General features: G+C 38.4%; 3 protein-coding genes across 4 annotated transcripts; 1 reads left to right on the top strand and 2 right to left on the bottom strand.

The window, feature by feature from the left end:
• Window positions 1-910: 910 nt before the first annotated feature.
• On the bottom strand, window positions 911-3,763 carry LOC149039843 (male abnormal protein mab-31-like). 2 transcript variants are annotated; one of them, XR_016179932.1, is made up of 4 exons: window positions 3,642-3,763; window positions 2,767-3,055; window positions 1,240-2,578; window positions 911-1,099 (listed from the first exon to the last, which is right to left on the bottom strand). XR_016179932.1 is itself a non-coding variant. In XM_089183289.1 (3 exons), exons 1-3 carry the CDS (start codon window positions 3,755-3,757, stop codon window positions 2,120-2,122), a joined length of 864 nt encoding a protein of 287 aa, XP_089039415.1. In that variant the 5' UTR covers window positions 3,758-3,763; the 3' UTR covers window positions 911-2,119. The 2 variants fall into 2 exon arrangements, 1 of the variants encoding a protein (XP_089039415.1); XM_089183289.1 differs by having other exon boundaries at window positions 911-2,578.
• A 404-nt stretch (window positions 3,764-4,167) lies between these two features.
• On the bottom strand, window positions 4,168-6,344 carry LOC149039842 (TNF receptor-associated factor 6-like). The gene is made up of 4 exons (XM_089183290.1): window positions 5,791-6,344; window positions 5,284-5,464; window positions 4,860-5,071; window positions 4,168-4,618 (listed from the first exon to the last, which is right to left on the bottom strand). Exons 1-4 carry the CDS (start codon window positions 6,036-6,038, stop codon window positions 4,570-4,572), a joined length of 690 nt encoding a protein of 229 aa, XP_089039416.1. The 5' UTR covers window positions 6,039-6,344; the 3' UTR covers window positions 4,168-4,569.
• Window positions 6,345-10,512: 4,168 nt separating this feature from the next.
• Window positions 10,513-20,686, top strand: LOC113668403 (adhesion G protein-coupled receptor D1-like). The gene is made up of 18 exons (XM_089183277.1): window positions 10,513-10,696; window positions 13,130-13,833; window positions 13,931-13,990; window positions 14,466-14,664; window positions 14,941-15,048; window positions 15,320-15,389; window positions 15,955-16,045; window positions 16,164-16,213; window positions 16,773-16,899; window positions 16,993-17,096; window positions 17,193-17,295; window positions 17,498-17,648; window positions 17,773-17,854; window positions 18,289-18,355; window positions 18,520-18,602; window positions 19,273-19,393; window positions 19,769-19,810; window positions 19,938-20,686. Exons 2-18 carry the CDS (start codon window positions 13,342-13,344, stop codon window positions 20,049-20,051), a joined length of 2,064 nt encoding a protein of 687 aa, XP_089039403.1. The 5' UTR covers window positions 10,513-10,696; window positions 13,130-13,341; the 3' UTR covers window positions 20,052-20,686.
• The last annotated feature ends 2,319 nt before the right edge of the window (window positions 20,687-23,005 follow it).

Raw genomic sequence — 23,005 nt, 5'->3', positions numbered from 1 at the left:
TTCCTGTCTCATGTTTTTTCTTAAGTTTAAAACAGCATTTGGACAGAGAACAATTAATTATTGAATGGTTTCCTCATGCAACCAGTTGGACGATTCTTTTAAACTTTGTTACTCAATCTAGGTTTTAAACGCAGATTAAGAAGTGAGCACCTGGAACGGTTCTTGCGGTCCTAGTCCTTAAGCTTGCAATTGCCAGCTTTTTAGACATCTAGATCTAAAATTTTTACATTATACATTGAATTAAAGCTTGCAACAACCATATTTTTAATGTTAAACTCTAACCACCAGATTTACACGTAAGATTCACATTGTTCATTTTTACAAGTTACTTAAGTGATTAACGGACTTAAGCAAAAATTTGAGTGAGACGAAAAAAAAAGGGGGGTTTTCTAAAGTTTTAAAGAGTCCAATCGCTAGAGTGGGTCGTGTCTTGTTCCACGGAGGAGTGACCGAGAGGCTGGTATCCAAGGAGCAGCGCATCTACACTCTATTGCAGAAGCTCAAAGACGCGACTGGTTAATGAAGTTTGGGATTAACGGACTTAAGCAAAAATTTGAGTTCGCCGCCACTATAAAAAAATCCCGGGAAGCAGGCGAATGTAAAAATTGAAATGTTAACTATTCGGTATCAGTTTTCTTACGACACCGTTATCGAGCTCATTGTAATTAGATGGACAAGTAGAGTCCAATTCCACTTGAACAATTTAAATCGACTGAATTCAATTTTTTGTCGTATGGGAAATGTAGGACAATTATCAGTAAGTATCATCAACTCGACAGAAACTTCATATAGCGAATTTGTCCGAAGTAACTTACACCTTGAAGCGAACTGGTTCAGAAGAAGAGAGTGACAAGAGAAACAAGACTTACCCACCGAGGTCTTTTCCAACTAAAGAAGGAAAAACGCCGCAAAGAAGATCGCCTATCTGAGAAGCGGTGTGGTTTTTTGTAAAGGCAATGTCCATCACCCGCCTGGCATTTATAAGCCGACTCATTTCTGCGTTCACAGGAACAGCAGTCCTCTTCTTTTCCAATAACACCACGGTCCTCTGAAAAGCACGCTTGCTGTAGCTCATAATGTAGCTTTACAGTGAATGTTACTAAAGCAGGAAAACACAATGTAAGGACTGCAGCTGCACGCGCCTACTGAATCGTTAAAAGAACCCCACCGAACAAGAAAACTGAAGCCCTTTATCGATCGGTTGATCAATAACTAACTATTCATAAACAATTTTCTCACCTTCAAGTTTACACGAATCAACAACGAAACGGTGAAAAAAATCAAATATTGAAACTCAAATATTTAGAGACAATGGAGATACAATTGGAGCAATTAGCATTGTTTCAAAGTGACGAAATACTCTTTTCGTCGGTAAAGAGCGAGGGCCGCGTTTGCATATCAAAAGAGCGTGAAGTGTTCATCCGTAAGCTTCTGAGCGTGAGCGTGCACCTACGTGGAGCGGAAATCTACAACGTATACTTAAGCTTTTCGAAAAGTAATTAGACTACCGACGTGTTATCTGAAACTGACGGCAATAACGGGCCAAAAAGGAAGGTAAAATTCCGCACAGCCCCACACTACATTATACGTTCAGTTCTTGGATAGAGTGACAAAAACAATACTTTACCATTGGGAAAACAGATTTGTTTTACGATAGTATGGGGCAGTACGGAAATTTTACTAAAAGGAATATTTCTGTGATGTTTTGCTTTCTTGGCGAAGTTGATGGTCGAACCTCGCAAATCTGCCGCATTTGAGTCTTAACACAAATTGAAAACCCGGCATTTGAAAGGTAATTTAATTTTACATCTGACCGATTTTTAAACAATATAACCTAATCAAGATAACGCCACTAATTACGTCTATTCTTCTTCGATGAAAAGCGCTACGTTTCGGTTGTCTGCACAAGAAACAATACTTTCGAACACTGCGTACACGGGGGATTACATGATTGACAGTCGGATTGACAGGCCTGCGTGAAGTTACGCATGCTCTCTTTCTCTTTTCTAGCTTATTTGCATTTTCCCGTGCGACGTTTTTCAATGGACGCGATTCTGTAATGTTGAGATTGGTGATTATTATTTATTTATTTCGTGGCCTCACAATTCAATTTACAAACTTAAATTACGTTGTCCCTATATTGCGAGGCTAAGACAGGCAAAAAATTACCAATGATATTGTCTAGACCTCGCCATTGCCTCCACATCCTATCATCGAGATACGTCTGAACGTCATCACGTGAAATGCCACGTCGTGCTTTAATAGGAGCCTTCAAATTTGCCCACGCCGATTGTGCTTCCTGGGTGTGTACCCCTGTCGCTGGATCAACAAAATTGTCGGCGTGGACAACGACTCGATGCCGGGCTACGTGATTGGGAAGATGCTGCTCAAGGTTTTCATAGGCGCCCCAGTCGTCCGTGATAACCTCACTCCCAGGAAGGAGACACTTCTCGAGAATCGGTAAAAGAGTGTTGCGATCCCTTCTGGCAACCACTTCATAAAATCCCCTAGCAGGTCTCGTAGCTGTTGAGATGACTCCGAATACCCACACGTCTGGAGCACGTCTTCCTCTGTTGTACTACAGAATACGGCAATAATTAGCACTGCTAAAGTCTGGGTGCTTAATATCAGGCGGCTTCAAATTCACAGCATTTTTCTTTTTTTTTATTAAAATGAGCTTGTTTGTTGTTGTCGTAGCTATCATTGTTATTGTTACTATTGCTATTATTATTATTACTATTATTATTATCATTGTGTAATACTAACCTTCGCCTTATGATTGAATTTGCTTTCATCGCACTTCACCAATGCTGGGCCGCCAAAGGGGATGAACGGGTTGTCGGTGATGTCCTTGGAACACACACCCTCCAAACGTCTGAATATAGTGCATACCAGATTTCTGCTGATGGTCATCATTCTCGATGTTCGTGTTCGTGATTCATCGATGGACCAAAAATAGAGTGTCATCATCATTTCCCCCAGAGGAATTTTGGGGAATTCAGCGAAAAAGCTATTGGCCCTTAAACTTCGCTTTTTCTTGCATGTCCTGCATCTCCTTAAGTTAAAAAAAGAATAGATAACGGAAGTGTAAATTATTAATTACTTTTATAATTTAAAACCTTCGTTTTGCCTTTTCTTACGAGCCTGTACTGAAACAATATTTTTTTTTTCTGAAACGATTCAGACTTAAGCGCGCACGAAAGCCTTTAGAGGACGCAGAAAGGGAAATATTTGCGTAAGTTAATTTTTTCAAAGTTCACACGAACTCGCGTGTCTCGCGCCTCCTCCAAAGCGAGGGATGTTATCAACTTTTAGTGAAAATTTAACTCCTAGGCAGTCCAACCCCATTGGTAATTCTTGTGATATTTTTTATGCTACTCCATCAGTTTAAATTTTGCCCCAGTAATGCAGAATTTGAAGTAATCTTCGACCATTTGTACCAAATCAACTCTCAAAAACATACATAAGGTAAAATTAAGCGTTTTTCTGAACTCCGAGCAGTGTAATAAGGCGAACTTTGAAGGTAACACTTATCGGCCTTCCTTTATAGCGCAACTAAAGCTCCAAATATGACCTTCCAAAAGAGAAATCGTGAATAAAATATATGGTACACATATAATATACTTATTGCAGCAACTAACCATTGATAACCGTCGATGTGGCCATCGGTTCTCCCAACCATAACCATGTCCTCGTGACAAGCGCCGCAGTGAAGAGGATTCGCTAGAAGCGAACGATTCTGCAGCCACCGTATCATTCTTGATACAGGGTACTTAGAGTTTTAAAATAACTCAAGTCCATAGCACTATATGAAGTTTCCGACAAGAAAACAAACGTAATGTAGTCTGATCCGAAAAGAGAGCAATGACCAAGAAAATGAGCTCAGTGAACCGCCCTTTAGGTTATTACGAATTAGACCCGAAATTTCCCTGGACTATTGTTTCTGGAAAATGTGCGACCAAATTAGTGTTGTATCGGAAGTTGCGGTTTTCTTTCATTTCAGCCGTGAGAAGCTTTAATTACTTTTTTGTGGCGATTATCGGATATCCTGGAGTGTTTAGCGAACACCTCATGCTACCGAGAGTTACCAAACCTACTAGGCAGGGGTCGCACTGTGGCCTTATTTTTCTTATGTCGCGTCATAAGTTGTCCCATAAATATGTCGCGACCTCAATTTTACTTATCCTTTGAAAAAAAATATCTCTATCTATATCTAAAAATACCCAAAAATCCTCAGAACATAGATTAGTGAAATGAGCGGACATTTTTTTTTTGTTTGAAGCGAGCTAAATATTTGCGCTAAGCTCATGTTAAGCGGCGTTACATTAAAGCGACCTTCGAGTGTAACCCTTTACCAACCAGCGCGACATTCCAGTTTTACCTACACGAAACGATTGTAACAAAAGGCAGCAAAATTAGTGGTGCGTTGGCCACCCTGTAAGTTGAATTGAACACGTGACGAAAGAAACAGCATCTTCGTAAATAAGTTAGTGATAAATCTTGCTCTTTTTCAATCGGGCCCAAGTCTTCCTTTGCCCCAATGATTTGATCCTCCATAAGGGTTTCACATTAGGTATCAAAGACTCTCATTACTCCGTCCTCGTTTAACAAAACAAATCTGATAGAAAAGGGTAGATTAATTAGTGTTTAGAATTTGATAGGATGATGCTGTTTTAAAGATCGCAAATAAACAGTCGATAAATGTGAAAAGTTATAAATGAAGGTTTGGATTTGGTTTAAATTAAAAGATGTCTATACTGCCATTGCTAAGTTTTGCATTCATGAATGACAAGTTGATTTACCGTACTACCATTTCACTTAATGACAGTCAGGGTAGGAGTGCCTTTTGACTTTCATACCTTGTTTGAACTGTGATTGGCGAAGAGCCAAACGCTGCATTTAGAAACAGCCTATTTTGGCCAGAGGTCCTCTTCCACAGGCACCGAAATGTGTGACTTTCAAACCCAAACAGTGGACTTGAAATATCCTTTGGAATTCGGATTGACGACTTCGGCACTGTCCACCGGTAGCACTTTCGCTTAGAAAACTCCCTTTTCACGGCAACTTGAGACTGCAAATAATAATAACAACAATATTTAGAAAAACAACGATAATAATAATAATAGTAATAATAATAATAACAATATTATTATTATTATTATTATTGTTGTTGAAAGTAACAAACAAAAGCAAATAAAAACGAAAACATCGAAATTCTAACTGAATGAAAAGTATCTCAATTGTTATACTTGAAAACGAGTCTCCTAAATGAGATCAACAAACCTTGTCATAAATCGCGCGCTGAAGACTTTCAACTTGACTCTTAAGTAGCGCCTGGTGGCTTCCTCGATAAAATTCGTTGTGGGCATTTTCCATCCCTAACTGGTAGAAATTGTTACAACCGGCCACGCTGCATTTCATCATTCTTTTAGGACATTCGTCCAAATGAAGGTGAACATGGGACCTGAAATAGACACACATGGATCTTACGTTATCGGGCTTCTTTGGGAATTTTACTACTATTACCGGGTTAACCCTTTAAGAGGCCAAAAAAAATTTTAAAAAGTTTTACCTTAACTGCGCTTTACTACTGGGGCAAAACCGGGTGTTGGTCCTTTTGATTACTTTTTTTTCCATGCTCTTTTCTTTAACAAAATGATGACAAAATTTTGTGAATCAATTCATGGCGATAACTGAATGATAACTGACCTGGCCAAATTATGGCCACAATTTAATGGACATGGTCCGGGCTTTTCTTGACAGGTTGGTTCATGCTGATCTAGTATATACCTCTCCACCTCAGCAGTGCAGTACTTGCAAGGTACTTTCTCTTGAGGGCAGATCTCCAAGTGACGCTCAAGTGAATCTCGCAAATGCGATCCAGGACAGCCATTGGGGCATTCCAGAAGGAGGAATGAGCAGGTCTCTTGATGTCTCTCCTTAGAACCATGCTCACCGACCCACGAGCAGCCAACGTTTGTGCATTTCACATTCAATTTGGAAATGACTGAACTGAGGGGTATGCTGATGTTCAACATGTGTTCGTTGATTGGCTCCCGACATACTGCACACGCCTTTTCCCGTCCACCTCCGGATTGATTTGAAATAAGCTGATGTATACATTCTTGGCATCCACTGTGTCCGCACAATAAGGACACGGGTCTGTTCTAAAAAATAGAACGGGATTCCATCAGCAAAAAATACGTGAACTCATTTTACAGCTTTCGATCCACGTAAATATTTATAAACACACAACTGGCATCAGATCCCGTCAAGGGTGGCACCTAGCGTATGCCCCGCAACGGGGACCTACGCATAAATGCAAAAAACCTAAACATGAGCGCAAGCGTTGGCTACCGTAATCAGCCGAATCGCGTCTTTTGATAACCGACTAGCACTAACCCAATATGAAAGAAGCACAAAAATCAAAAGAACACAAGATGTTTGCTGGATACTTCATGAATTTAACAAAAGATGATCAAAATTCTCCCTAAAAGTAATGGTAAATCTGCCTTGAGCAACCAGACCCGCGACTAAAATTACCAGAGTAAAAATTCAAAGATATGGTTAGACTAGAAAGAACACCGGGCTAAGTGTTTCATGATGGACAGAGAAGTGTTTGTTTTTATGTAAGTAACACTTTTACGAGCCTAGGAAATGACTTTTCCCGCCTTTATGGCACAATTTAGATCGGCGCATCTTGGGTTACTGCGTCTTTTAACTTAACCCGGACTAAAGGTGAAAGCTTTCGGAAAAGGAATCGGTAGTGAGCGCCAGGGAAAAAAAACAAACTGATCAATTTTAATCGTAAATGAGCTACGAATCATTGCCAAGTTAACAAGCCAAAAGAGAATGTGAACTGTGAATTGTTCAAACTCTTATTAAGGTTTGAATAGGAATTCTTATGCACTTCCACTAAATACTTTGCACCGCACGCATTGAACCAAGTCGCTAGAGTTTTGAGGCCAGGACACAGTTGCCATAAATTTCCCTTGTTTTGGGGCTTCTTCTTAGCGATTGATCTGTATTCTCTTTTTTGCCGAACTTGGAGTTAAACTGACTCTTCCCTTGTCGTCAGCTTTTCTTTTTTCTTTCGCAATGAAGCTCGACAGGTCTGGAGAAGGAAAAGTTCCCAATTCTCCCTAGCACGCACAAGCAAAGCCTCGACGTCCAGTGACAACTCACATGGGAAAACTTTCTCGTACGGAACCTTAACGAGAATTGAATGATCTCACAAGGGACGGTTGTTGAGAGTTAGGGCTACTTTTGACTAGCGCAGAGGCACAAAGAAGAACAAACGCTTATTTCTCTTATGTTCTTACGATTTCCGAAAGGCAAGCATAGCATAAGCACAAGAAGAACATTTTTAGCTCTTGTTATTGTCCTTATATCGGCTTATGCTTATGTCGCGGCGATCACTAAAGAGAACTACATTGGCGAAGTAAGTGATGGTAGGTTGCTGCTGTTCTCACTAAAGTTTAACTCGTTCATGGAACTCACTCTATCCACGATAAAAACTTTTAATTTTTTTTACGGTGTTGTAAACGGATTTCTATGATTGTTAGACTTAGGGCTTCACGAGTTAGTTAAGTTCTTAAAATAATATAAATTCCAGTTTGTAGATATATAATATGAAATAAACTGTGATAACGATTATTGAAAGAAAGGAAAGATGAACGAAAACTGAATCCCTCAAATATACCTAAACTGTGAAAAAAAAAGTGCGTGTTATAAATGACCGCCCAGAAACCCAGATTCGCTGCCAGGCCAATTTTTCGTTCCTCTATTTTTCTTTTCACTTTTTCTTAAACGAAGAGGGAATGCTTACAGTCTTCTAAAGGCAGACTATACCTTTTTTCAAATGTGCCGAAAATAACCTGTTGCGCCCACGATAAAAACTCTCATTAATCCTGGTGTTTTTACTCTTTTCTTTTTTGTCATTTTCTCGTTATTTTTCTTGTTTTTATTTATTTATTTATTTATTGCTGCTTGGTGCATACTGTCGATCACACAATGTTAGGGATTCTAAGTTTGCCGTTACAAAAGCATATGGGTTTAAATTATTAATTTTTTAATTTGCAGTATTCTTTTTCTCTTTCTTTCTTTCTTCGCTCCATTCTTCCTTTCTTTCTTTCTTCCTTCCCTCCTTCCTTCTTTCCTTCCTTCTTTCCTTCCTTTTTTTCGTTCTTTCTTTCTTAAAAACAAGCCTCGGGTGAAGAAACGAGCCTCGATTAAGAAACGAGGCTCGATTGAAAAATGGAGGCTCGATTGGAAAATGGAGGCTCGATTGGAAAATGGAGGCTCGATTAGAAAATGAAGGCTCGATTGGAAAATGGAGGCTCGATTGAAAAATGGAGGCTCGATTGGAAAATGGAGGCTCGATTGAAAAATGGAGGCTCGATTGGAAAATCGAGGCTCGATTGCGTAATCGAGGCTCGATTGCGTAATCGAGCCTCGTTTGTCGCAGAGTGGCAAAACGAGATATCGTGGTCGTTTTAGATCGAGAGTTTTTGGTCTGGTTTACCAGAAACCTTGAGTGATCCCAGATCTCTACCTATTTATACTCTGGGAAAAGAGAAATCACATGGAGACATATCAGTCTGGCCTAAGCTATGTAACCTTTTTTTTAACTGAATGTAAAGCTTTGTCTCTGAGCAGATCTATAGGCTTCCTGACCATGAAAAACAAACTAAGGATATGGGGATGACGACGCTTGCATAACTTACACTCTGGTGGAAGTTTTGGGTGACAGAACCGCGCGAATGAGCGGCGAAGTAACGGAGAGAATGTAAAGGAATAAACTAAAGCTCGGCCGCATAAATCTTCCTTGAACGAAAAAAAACATTCAGTCACGCAAGCTATAGACATACAGAAATCCTTTTCAATTCAAGAAGTCATCATTTCAAACCCCCCCTTCCCTCTACCCGCCTCCACCACCCCCCCTTATTCCTTTTCCCCTCCCCCTTATTCCTTTCCCCACCCCCCCCCCCACCCCCATATTAGGCACACGGCTGGAAATCATGTCCTCGCTAGCTTTGAAACAGGAAAAACCAAATATTTTTAAAAATTTTTCTCTTCACCATAGTTTTTAATATTATCTCTTCCCCATGATAGTCTTATATCGAGCATGATCCGCACTTTTCCCCCCCCTCCCCCTGCCAGAAAAATATATATCGAGCTCAGTTGCCCGGGAACAAATATTATTCAGCTCGGTCGGACGCGAGCTCGATTTGATTCGAGCGCGATTACCAAATCGAGCTCGATTTGATTCGAGCTCGATTACAAAGGTTGTAACTCGAGCTCGGGTAGGCTTTCGAGCTCGAGTCACTTATATCGAGCTCCGTTGCTCAGGATCCTTCTAGTTGCGTTGTGACTCGAGCTCGGATAGGCTTTCGAGCTCGAGTCACCTATTTCGAGCTCGGTTGCCCAGAAACAAATAGTGATCCTCGATATCGAGCTCGGTTGCCCAGAAACAAATATTGATCTGTCTCCTTTTTAGTACAATAAGGCCGCTACGAGAAAGCTAGCAAGAAAAAGTATTGTCCCAATCCTCTCTCGGTCACATCAGTTTGTTTTGTTTTGTCAAGACCAATCATATCAAAGGTAATGTATAGACAAAACTTTTCATGGCCCGGACTGTTAACAATATTCTCCAAGAGCGGGAATCAGAGGGGAGGGGTGGGGACGGAAGGATAGGTAAACCCAGTAAAAACGTTTAGGCATCAAACTCTTGATGTTTTTCACGTTAATAACAAGGGTTGATTTTATCGTCAAGGCACGCACCTGATAACTTTCGTCTATGATACTGGGAGTTCAGGGGTAAAATTATAAAATCGCATGAACACTAGCATACGTTCAGCATTGCTAGACCCGTTCTTCGATCGAAATGATGGTTGAGACTTTTTCAGGACACCACGCTATTTTATATAGCAATTCATATCTTTCTTCCATTTTTGTTAGTTTTTGTGTTTCCCTCTTTCATTGTTGATGCCTTGAGGCATATTTTAACCAAATTACGTCCCAGCAGCCAATTTTGCCCTCAGGCGTTGCGTTCCAGGCGCAGAGTAATTAGTTTTTGTAGGCTAGCATTCCCGAAAATGTAGATAAAGTATAAAAAAGGATGCTCTAGTAAATGGTAGTCTGACTATGGTTGTAGATGAATTTTCAAATATTGACGAGACTTTTGCCGAGTGTTGACTTACTAGAAGTCATTTCAAAAGCTGGGAAAGATAACGAAACTTTAAGCCAGGCGGAAGGCTTTTGATGTGCGTTAACTGACAGTGTTTAACCTGAAGTTTCCGAAAAGAACAGATGGGAGACTTAAATTATCCTAGCATTTGCATAACACTACTGTCGTTTAGAGAAAGAGTTCCTAGCATTTTCAGTTTATTGTGATCAAAGGAAGTTATAATCTAATCTATAAAAGCGCACGAGTATTTTCTGCATTTTGACACCTAAAAAGCAATTTTCAAGCCGATTAATTTATCTTTGTTTTAGTCAAAACAATGCTTAACACCTGGTGCTGAGAGTCTTAGCTCTAACTGGTCCGTTATAAATAAACGTTTTCCAAGTTTTGTCGGTACGGTGACAATTTTTGGCCCCGAGATATGCATCGCTCTGTGCCTTTTCAGAAATTGTTTGGACATCCTTGGGAAGGATACCGCTCAGGGGCTCACTAATCGGGAACTAGAGAAAGGTTGGTCTAAGGTTGGTCAGGATGCTAAATGGAACTTTATATCTGGAAATGTTTGTTTCCCTGTTGGCAATTTTTGCGCTGAGTAAGTAAACCGCTATGTTTCCGTTTGTTGTTTGTTTTGTCTTTTGTCTGTGTTTTTTACCTTTCAACGATTCGCGAGTGAAAAAAAGTTACGCAGAATTCTATAGAATTGACTTTCCACTCTTTCAGAACTAATAAGCTGGTTATATTATTTCTTGAAGATCGTAGCGAAATGAAACTGTAAGGAAAAGTCATCTAGTGCTCAGTTGTTCAAAGGGTTGGTGCGATGTATAATTATTTTAAGAGAAATAAAATATCGCTTACACTTTGAGCTTAAAAGGTTTAAACTGCTGAGAATTTACCGAACGTGAACACAGGCGCTTGCCTCACACTTCCTTGCTCGAAAAAAAAAAAAAAAAAGGAAAAAAAAACGAAAAGGATGAATATAAAACATTTTAAACGGCTGTGGAGAGACTATAATTTCAGGTATCTGTATGAACATGCAAACGGGGGGCGACGGATTAAAGATGACGTCATAATTTGTCGAAAAATCTACAAACCCCTGCCAGAAGCTCGTTGGAAAATGTTCGGAAAGTTTCGAAAATTGCAAACAATGTTTCACTATTATTTTACAAAAGGTTCTCGGCTAACCGGAAACAGTTTACCTGGTACCTCAGGCTGTTGAACGGTCAGTTTGGATCATATAAACCAGGGCATGGAATACTACTAAATGAAAGATAACTGTTAGGCCCAGAAGCTCGAAGCAGATTACTTTACTTACTCTTTCCCTACCCTCCAAACTGAAATCTTAACACTATCCAGATCATGAGAAGAAAGCTGAGTCTGTCCCTACCCCGTCAGGTCCAAGGCATACTATGGATTATTAATTAACTGCCCTGAATTTGTTTCGGACATAAATGGAAGAAACTGGCATACAAGTTCACGAAGAAGAAAATCAAAGATTAAACGTGCTCAATAAATGAAATACGAAATATTTTTGAAATCTCCGAAATTTTCCGAACATTTTTCGACGTGTTTTTGGCAGTTATTGTAATATTTGTTTAACATTATCGTTAATGTTTAATTAATTATAGTTTTCTTCATGTTACTTTTATTGAGCGCCGTCCGTAGTCCTCCGTCCTCTTATACGAAATTCCATGGTAACATAATTTTATACTCATACTGTGCTAACGCAATTTATGCTCATAGGGCGTTAATTTTCAAAATAGATCTGTTTGATTTGTTTATTTTTTAGCATTTGAACATTTCATAAGTCCAAGTTCTTAATTTCTGATTAAAATTAAGTGCTTTTGCTCATTATTTCGATGGCTGTTATATTTTTTTATTCCTTCGCTGAGTATTTTAATAACTTGCCACGCACTCGTTTGCCACGACTCAGAAAGACATTATTTTATAACTGTGTACGAAGCTTCACTGCGAGCCTGATTTTTTAAACTCGAACAATTATCTCGTACGCGCCCGAAGGATTAAGGACTTTTAAGCCATCCTGGCGAAAGTTTAGTTGGTTTTGTTTTGCCTTTTTTTCAAGTGATTTATGATTGTGTCTCCAGCTCATTGCAATTTCTTTTCAGTGGCGTCCTCAACAGGTAAAAATCCTTCCTCGTCATGCTCTCTTGAGGTTCAGGTTCATCCTCAACAGAATGAAAGCTTCTATCAATGTCCTTGTCATCCGAATAACAACTACCATATTTGCTCGTCGAGTGACAATGACAAAAAGTGGCATTTAAGATGTACAAAATCCACAGCATGTTTACCTGAGAACGATACGTGCTACAAATGTGATCTGGAAAGCACGAAAAACACTTTATGTTACGTTTCACAAGTAACCAATGGTCAACCACCTTCCATATGTTCCTGCAAGAAGACAAGTTGTCTACCGAACTCCAAAAGCAAAGCAAATGTAGTCTAGAAACAGCATGTTTATTGAACCGAGCTAAAACCTAATAGAGGCTAGAAATTGTTTAATACGTACTACGCTAAAGCTAACGTTTCTTACGAAAAGAAAGTGAATTGTTAAAGAAATAATAAATTAAAATTTCCATAATCTGGTTTTCCAAGAAAAAAAAATTACCTACAGAAACTTAATTTACAGTCTGAAATGCTCCCTGACCCAGGATTCAAATAGCTAGGAAATCGATCTATTATTATAGAATAATAAATATTCAAAATGCCCTTCCGTGATCTTTCATAACACAGCTATATAGTTAGGTATAGTATTTAAGTCTCCCGGTGATAATAATTATACTTTGCAAGCTTTCTGAGTAACCTGAACTGAGCAACTCATGTCTACTTTTTCAAGTAAGTTATGCTTTAAAATATTTATCCGTCTTGACCTTGTTTGTTTAACACAATTTACTTTACTTGATGTTTATTTTTTAAAATCCCGACCAGGATCATCGTCATCAGAAGTATCATCAAAAGTACTATCGGCAGGAAAACTATTATCAACATCCTCGTCATCAGCAACATCGTCAGCAGCAGAAACAGTAGTTTCAAGGATAGCGACACTAATAACAACATCATCGTCATCAGCATTATTGTCTCCAGCAGGAGTAGTTTCTCCAACATCCTCTTTACCAATACTGTCAAAAGCAGCAACGCCGATGACAACATCATTGACATTAGCATTATCGTCGGAAGCAGAAATAGTTTCTTCAGAATCTTTGTCAGCAGCATTGTCATCCGTGGCAGGAACAGTTTTTCCTACATCTTCGTCATCAATATTATTATCAGTACAAAAATTATCCCCAGCATCATCTTCACAAATTGTATCACCAAAAGCAGTATTATCACTGACAACTTTGTCGTCAGTAGTATTATCGGCACCAAAGTTTTCACTTAAACCATCGTTATTAATAGTATCATCGGCCACAATGTTAGCGTCATCATCGATACCACAACCATCTTCAAACATTTCTTCAGGAAGATCATTATTATCAATACCATCCTCATCAGTTCTATCATCAACAGTATCATCATTTCTAGTGTCTTCGGGAGTAGCTGTAGAACCAACACCAACATCATCACCATCACCAACGCCAGCATTTTCTTCAGCACCATTTTTAGCATCATCGCCATCGCCATCACAAAAGCTGGTAATTTTTTCTTATCTATCTATTGTAATGTAATTTTTTTCTCGTTTTCCAAACCTTTTTATGGTTTACATATCTCACTGCCATTTCTTATTCTCAGGCAAATGATGCTGTTTCAGAGCTCAGTAGCCTAAATATCACCAGTAACAATTCCTTACAGGTATGTGGTTTCACCAGTGATATAAAAATGTCATCTTTTTAATCTAAAAGTGTGGCGAAAGAGCAGCTACAAGCTTCGAATCGATTTGAAGGTGGTATACAATATAATACGTAAGCACAAAAATTTCCACGCAAAGATTAGATATCTTCTACCATTAGTTGTAGAGTGATTAGTACTCGAAACGTTTTTCTAAGTGACCTTTTCCTTCCCTTATCTTAATGAAAAAAGCCTTACTCTCAGAGGAACAATTGAAAACATATATTTTATGACATATCAGAAAGACATATATATAGATTTGCCCAAAACGAGAAAATCCTCTGCGGTATCATTTTTGCGATAGTTGTTGCTTTTAAACCGAAAGCGCCTCTTGATGCCGCATTTGCCAGTTATCACAATGAATTGATTTACATCTCAATGTGATGAATCTTAGAAAAGGTAAAAAAAACTAAATGATGTGTACTTCATGGACTTACAGGAAGCTGCAAATGTGTTTGAAAACTTCACCACAAAATATCAAAAAGCGACCCCCGGAGAAGAACAGTCTGGAGTAGATGAACTCAGAACGGAGTCTATTTTTAAGGTGGCAGTCGCCTTCGAGAAAGTTGTTCTTAGCTATGGCAAACACCATCTAAGTGGAACAAAGAGTTCAAAAAAGATCGTTAGCGACAACATAAGTGAGTATTTGCATGGCTGTCTTTTCAGATTCGTGATAATTGATCATCTATTCAGTAGCTGTCTGACTAATCAAGAGAATGAGTGACTGAGTAAGTGACTAGTCGACTTACTGACTGACTGGCTGACAGTGACTGACTGTCTCTCTGAAGCTCTGGGAGATTGAATGACTACCTGATTTTATGACAGAAAAAAAGTCTGAATGAATTTGTTGGTTAATTTCATGAATCTGACCGTCGCTTATATTAATATTAATTTTTTTCCCTTTCTTTCGAAAGTCCTTGGTATTCAAAAAGTTTACAGACAAAATGCAAGTAACTTCTATCTGGAGAAACACGAATGGCAATCATCTATTAATATTTCCTCAGGGAATTTTGCCGACAATGGTTTGTATACATTGCCATTATATTTTTACATTCAATACCCGTTAATTCTTTGACTCATCAGTGTCTTATTGAATAATCATCAAAGTTATTTTGATTAACTCGTATCTGTATAGCATCTTCAAGAGAGTGCAATCATTGGAAACTTACATCAGCCCACATTTAACCTACCTGGAACTTTGTTCTGCTCTCTTTTAGGATCAGTAATAGTTGGGTGAGTGTACAAGGATCTACATGATTTAAGCTACACGGTGTTTGCTTTGCTCTCTTTTAGGATCAGTGATAGCAGGATGTGTATACAAGGATCTACATGATTTACTCCAAGCCAAGTCTTACAAAATAAGGTACGTGAATGGCTTAAATATCAAACATTATGTAGCTGTTAGTGCATTTAAGAATATTCAAGGATTCATTCGGTTTTTTTTTCCTTGTAAGAGATTACTTTTATGTTTCGGATAAATAGTTTCAAAGGACGTTTAGTCTTCAATAACGTACCCTCCGTCCGTCTTATTAAAAACCCCATCGATGAAAAAGTGAAATAGCAGAACGTGCAGTGGTAAGTAGACCCCACTATAAAAGTATATTTAGCCTTACGGATCTTGTCTGTCTCGCTGAGATGGACAAGCAAGAGTGAACGAAGTAAGGAAAACGATCAGTATTACTGCCTATCACCTGAACGTCACACTTGAGGTAAGAAGAACCATTATAGGCGTTATGAACTTACCGAAGTTTCAGAATCCCTGTTAGAGCTTCCCCGAATTTGTACATGTCTATAACATTTCGGAGATTTTAATTAGAAACTGGCTTTTATGCTACTAGCTCGTCATTGCCCACGAAATTAATATAAAAGTGTCCGTTGTTTTTTTAACTTTTGATTGATATCTCATATAGAATATTTTGTTTAATTAGGCATGTGCAAACTAGGATTATGATGGCAGCTATGGATCCCAAACCTGCAAAGTTACAAGAAAATGTAATTTTGACGTTCAAGAACCTGAAGGTAACGACGAAAGCAAAGTTATACTTAGTGGGTTCAGTTTAGATCAGTTTCAATTTCACTGAGATCAGGTTTAGTTGATGAATCATTTAAAAGAGATTAAACTTGCATCAACTTCCAGAATGATACAAGAGAGAAGCATTGCATGTTCTGGAGTGGCCTCAGCAAAAGGTAAAATGGGAAAACAACTGACATCACCATCACAAACAATATCCTTGCTTTTTTCTGAATTGATTGAATTTCGAATCGCAAGGAAGATTTGATATTATTGAGCACACGATCAGGCGTTCATATAACGGTCCAACTGGTAGGAGCGGTCTTGAAAAGAAGTCGACATTCTGTGGTTGTTGATAATAAATAACGTCTCCTCAACCAGAGCAGACGTCTGACCGATAAGTTTTTACTGGATATCAATGAAGGGACTGTGCTTTAAGAGTTTATCTCGATTTCCTTCGACCGTTATCACCCCAAATTACCTTTGTTTCTGAGTGGTGAACTCAAAACCTATCAAAGCCAAAAGCCAAGCGAGACGTTAAAAAGACATAAATGAGCCATGTCGCGAGCAGGCAAATTGATGCTGCCTACCGGCTCTGAATCCAGTCTTCGATATCCAACCGGCTTAAGTGAGTAATCCCCACTGAGTAGGATAAAAACTATTTAAGATTTCATCATAAAAATTGCCTATTACTTTTAGTATTTAATGGTTTAATTATCTCGTTCTATTTTTTAGTCAAGATGGATTTTCGGAAGATGGATGTCATGTAGTTACATCCCAAAGCAACTCAGAAGAAACTGTCTGCAGCTGCAATCATTTGACTCATTTTGCTGTCTTAGTTGATTACAGTGGTGCTAGCGTGGTATTACGTTTTTCAATATTGCTTTAAGCATTGCTCGTATGTTCACTAAGTTGATAAAGATGTTATTTCCTTTGTTTCTGATTTGTTACACAGCTGTCCCAGAAGGACGATGATTTTCTGGAGATTATCACCTACATAGGATTAAGCCTTTCCATTATCGGAATGATTCTAACTATAATCATGTATTCCTTGTTCACGTGAGTAATCAATATCAACTTTCTTATGAATTTGATTGGTTGATACTAACAAAGAAATATATAGAAATCACCGTGGTATATTTCCTCTTAAATTAGAGATGTTCATGAACCTCTCGCTCATATACGACTGAGTCTCGCCGCATCGCTCGCAGCTGGTCAAATAAGCTTTCTCGCTGGAATGCACGCCTTGGATAACCCAGTGAGTGACTTCTATTCACATTCCCAATAATTAATCTAATTACTAGCCTCATCATAAACATTATCATGTTTTTTTTTCAATTTTTTTGGCATCCATTTCGAATTTGAAATTTATTAAATGAAATTATTATTAAATTTTTAAAATTTATAAGGAACGGGAAAAGGAAAAGAGCAGGAAGACCTTTTTTTTCCCTTTTTTGCAGGCCATTTGCATCACAGTAGCAGTTCTTACGCAGTATTTCGTCATGGCCGCTTTCTGCTGGATGCTAGTGGAAGGAATCTACTTTTACTTGTTGATTGTGAAAGTTTACAACATCAGCAATAAGTTGATATTGTATCACGTCATGGCATGGGGTATTGTCCTTTAATCTCTGATGACTTTTATTATTGTTAGCGCTGATCTACCGTATTTTGAATAGGTTTATTGCTGATATGATTTCACACTAACTTTGACCTTCCCCTCTCTTTGTGTGTGAAGGTTTCCCCGTCATTATGGTCAGCACTTCTCTCAGCATCGCAATCGGAAAAGGAGGGATTCAAAGCTACACCAGCAATAAACAGTAAGAAACAAAGTTTACATTAACCTTACCTCCTATTTTGCTTTTTCTCCATGTCTTGGTTTTTCTCTGATTTGGGTGTCCTTTTTAAAAAGAAATATTCTTATATTTGTTTGTCGTTTCGCTCACTTCTGCCATTTTGCGTTTTTTGCTAAATTTCATTTCCTCCTTCGTTCTTTCACTTACACTCCTCTTCAGCCTTCAAATATCATCATCTATTTAATTTTCTTTTTCTTTTTTCGGTTTTTTTCTTAAGGCAGCAAAGCGCACTATTTGTCTATATCCCCCCTGATATTTGTTCGTCTTTCCCTTTTATTTTAGTATATCGCCATTTTATTTCTTCTCAATCATGAGCTTTGATTTGATTTTCATTTAATTTGATCGGAGATTATTTGCCAGTTTTTCAGCTTTGTCTTTCCTCTTCTCTTCTTTTTAAGTTGTTGGTTGTCGTCAACTTATGACTTGATCTGGATATTTGTCACATTTCTGACGGCAACTGGAGTTGTAAGCTACGATCATATTTTGCAATTCAATATCAAAACTATAGCATTAGAATAAGATACTTGACCTATTTAATTTTATTAGTTTTATTTAGTTTTTCTTTTCTTTTCTTTTCTTTATATTTATTTATTGATCTATTTATTTTTTGCTTTGCCTTGTTTTTTTAGCTTAGCAGTTTTATACTCGCACGTGTCACAAGGAAGTTGACTACAGTGCCGCAAACAGAACCCAACAAGATTCAGCGAGTCCGGTTAGATGGAGCTTTATATTGTTCCTTTTTTGTTTTTTTGTTTTTGTTTTTTTAAAAGGATTTTAATTGGGCGACTCTCCACTTCAGTAGCAGTTAACTTATCTTACAGACATATTTGCCAATAACTTGATGAAAATTGAAATGTAGATATGCAAAATATTAAATGACATGTGAGATGTAGTTTAAGGGTTGATATTAGCTACGGGTGGATTCAAGCTTCTAAGTTGAAGAAGGAGAGTTTAGTAAACTCATTATTTATTTTCTGATCGGGTCTTATTTTCTATTCTCCTTCCAAGTTTGATAATGATGGGTAAGTCAAAAATTAAAGTGCAAAAGTGAGAAATCTAAAAACGTGCTCTATGTTAAATGGGGAACGGGGTCACTACCCTTTCCCCGCCCTGGCAGCGGCATTTGCATATGTATCCTATAATTTCAACATCATCTTGTAGACGACCCGACGGGCTATTTATGTAAAGTAAAGACTTTTTGAAATAGCGTAAATTAAGGGTTCAGGGTTCCCCCCGCCTTCTCGTAACAAAGTTGGGGTAAGGTTGTGTCTGTACGTCCGAGGGTTAAGAGGGCACCATTTACATGATTTTCTGTTTGGTTATAACGATGAGAGCTAAAGTCATCTGAAAGCTGGAATTAGCTATCATTTGTCCTCTTTTAGACTTGGCATCAAAGCATGTGTCCTGATGATTCCCCTTCTTGGCATCACTTGGTTGTTTGGTCTTCTGTCACCACTGCACAAGGCTTTCACCTACATCTTTATCATTCTCAACTCTACTCAGGTTTGCTATAAATCTCATTTAGCTTTGCTAATAAAAGTTAGAGACTTGAACCCTCTTAACAAACGAAGTAATTCCATCTATCAGTCAATCAATGTACTAATCAGACCGTCCATTTTTAGTCGGTCTTTCTTCCTACCCATCTATCAATCATTCCTTCAGTTTTTTTATCATTTTGATAGCCATTTTGCCCTTTAGCCGATGAATAATTTCATCAGTCAGTCAATCCCTCAACCATCTGTTTTTCTCCCTTCATAAACTTACAAATTAAGTTCTGATGAGTTAATAACTGCTCTGGTCCGCAAAGATCTCTTTACTTGTCATGATATTGTGTTTTAAAAAAATGACTTATTACCCATAATTATATTTGTATTGTAGGGTGTCCTGATTTTCATCTTACACTGTATGCGAAATAGCGAGGTAAGATTAAAACTTAAAAAAATAAATACTGCAACATTGTGCAAACCATGACGGAATGCAGCCCACTTGAATAAGCGGATTTTAGAACTCAGCAACTGGTTAATGCAAACTTTATGTTTATTAACAGATTAGGGAGCGATTGGAGGGCAAAATTAAAACGGAGACCATTGGTCAGGTTAGAGCTCGAATGAAAGCTCGAACGAACGCTGTTTTCCCATCTCCGAACGACAGAAACTCATAACCAAAGAATGTAAAGATGGAGGTGCAGTTTGGGCAACTACATTGCACCCATTCAGCGAATATGAATTCAAATAGGAATATCATTAAGTAATATATTCAATAGGCGGCGGATAAAAGCCGATTGTTATGTACTGTGATTTTTTAGGCCACGATAATTCTCCGGTCGCAACTCATCAGTTTCCATTGTCCTTCTGCTTGGTTGGATTGTTTTTGCAAATTAGAAAAAGAAAATAAGTCTTTCATGGGGAGGTAGAGGCTAGTGACCTTTGTTTATCAGAATAATTAAGTGACCCAGCCTAGTGCAGTCTTAAGCTGAAGTAAGTTAGAGGATTAAGTCTGAGTCAGTAGAGCAGTTAACCATTCGGCAATTCAACATCATTTAATTAACTAAATATGTGAAAGCTAGATATTGTACTTTTATATAAATCGCAGCCAGATGCTAGATTACGTACATTTTGGGGTAGACTTGTAGACATTATTATACAGTGCAAGACTCCAACAAGCTCTGAAAAGGTTATACTGTTATCTATAGACAGGAAAATAAATAGAAAAAAAAAAAAAAAAGAAGGGACTAAGATTAGGCAAAAGAGGATTATGTAGGATCCGAATAAAATGCCATTAAAAAGAGAAAAAAAATTGACGGTTTTCTGTAACAAGAGTTTACTACCCAGACGCATTAGTGCGAAATAAAATTATTCCTGGTTCCCAATCCTTGACATCAAAAAAGTTATTGCATGGCTAAAGTTATATTGGGAAGAACAGTGCAAGGAGGGTATTAAATAATGGGGGCTGTTTCTCTAAGATACCATGCGACTGGGAACTCTATAACTCTATAAGTCAGGCGTTGCCAGAAACATTTGCTCATAAGATAAGGCGGAGAGAACGATGGAAAGGCCCCTTTTTTGTATGCATTCCAAGTCATCTCTTGCTTATTGAGGCGACAAGGTTTGAAAAACTGGAACAGCATATTCATTAGTTCACCTTATCCAGCTGGTGTTAAGCCTAACTAGGCAGGCCTTAAAACATTGGTGCATATTGTTTACCCGGGGAAATACGGTTGAGTAGAACCTTTCTTTACCACCATCCAAGGAAGGTGGCTGGTTGTAATGTTTCCAAGTAACTTAGGGTGACCCACAGCTCATGGCATTCTCCAATCCCGTGGTGTGGTTTAAATAGTTCTTATTGAAATATGTCTGTATTAATGATCCTTCAAATATTTCTGCTGGTGGTCAATTGGCCCAAACGCAGCACGCGACCGAGTATCCCCCAGCTGAAACTGGGCGATATTCCCCAATTTTCAAAGCCTACGTCCACCGCGATAAGTCTTCGTTTCAAAATTAATTCAAGATGAGTGAGGGTTTGTGGTTGATAAAGAAGAAGGGAAATCTTTTTTTTTTTTTCATTAAGTCGTACCTGAGAAAACCCAAAAGAAAACATCCTGCAGTAAGCAGGGAAAATATGTGCGGATATCGGAAGCTGTCCGCGGACATTACCTGTTCCAAGATGCAAACAATTCTCGAGAGCGAAGCTCTAGGAAAACTGTTTGCCGATTAGTCAAATTAAAAAAATGCTATTGTATATATATATACAAATATACCTTTGTCAAAGCAAAGCTAGAAATTTTTGTTCTGAAATCAGTTCCTTTCGGAACAACCTCTGATACCGTTGTATTTTGGATATATTTCCATAAGAGAGCATCATGAGGAGCTAAATCGGTAAACATAAGCTAGAGCCCCAATTTGGTGCTCTGAGGAAAGCCCGAACGGGAAAGGCCTCATGATAGAAACCAGCTGCCACGAGTTTAACTCCGTGGAAAAGGTCAGATAGTGCATCTGTTATCCAGTTTATAATACTAACTGGCGATTCTGAGGGTCTTTACCAACGAAATGAAACAGTTTTGTTCGCACAACAAACCAAACTCAATTCGTAAGTAGAATTCATGGAAATCCACTACATTTTATAACTGCCTGTATTCTTTAGGTCGAAACAGGAGGGAAGCAGCCACAAGAAAACAACTTTTGTCTTTGAAATAGCTTTTCAGTAAGTAGTTTTTGCCATAACCAGTTCGAATTGAGCTTATAACGATAATGTTTTGGAAAATAGAATCAAGGGGTTGTGCTATTCAGGAAAGGCAACAGCTCCAATCAAGCAATATGGATCAAAATTTGTTGCAGGGGCTATGACAGTGACACAGACGGTGAGAGTGACAGTGCTGTAATACTTATAATAATAATAATTTATTAATATAGCGTTATTTCTTTGGCTATCCAATAGCGCTTTACAACGACTGAAATCAACTAAAGTGCTTGAAAAAACCCAACTGGCAGGAGGCAGATCAGTTAGCCATTTACATAGTGCAGCCAAGGAGTTTAACTCGGGGCGACCGAGGAGGGTGGAGCACTTGAACTTAGGACCACAAGATTATAAGTCTAGCACCCAAACCACATAGCCATGCCGCCTGCCGTGGCATCATTGGCTTTGTGACCCAAGCAAAGTAGCTTAACGCTTATTGGTTAGGTCCCGACCCATCTGTAAATTCAGGTCCTTGAGCATGTTCCTTTTGCATTATTCATTTCATAAAGGAAGCATGGTGTCGGTAGTTGTGGACTTCTCTAGAACACTGAACACCGAGTAGAGTCGCGGTCTCTAGAGAGGTTCCTCCCGTCAGGGATTTTGTCAGGGTGGGTTGGTTTTTGAATGAAGTGAGAGTTTTGAAACCCAATTGATGTTGAACTTTTTTAAGTTGTTGATAGCTCAAAAGTGACTTCTTTCCCTACTGAAACGGTAATTTTGTTAACAAGAGGAATTAGGTGCACTGAATACGTCCCAAACGAGACAATCCAGTCATTACATATTCCTTTCTATTGAAATCAAAGATCACCCTGGCAATGCATGTTAAAAGCTTTCAATCTACTATTTTAAGACTTTACAACTTGTTCATGCCGATTCAAATAA

This window comes from Pocillopora damicornis, chromosome 9 (assembly GCF_964200805.1).
Source record: "Pocillopora damicornis chromosome 9, jaPocDami1.2, whole genome shotgun sequence".
Classification (NCBI taxonomy): domain Eukaryota; kingdom Metazoa; phylum Cnidaria; class Anthozoa; order Scleractinia; family Pocilloporidae; genus Pocillopora; species Pocillopora damicornis.
The sequence above is the reverse complement of the archived record's forward strand: the minus strand, read 5'-3'. Positions and strand labels throughout refer to the sequence as shown.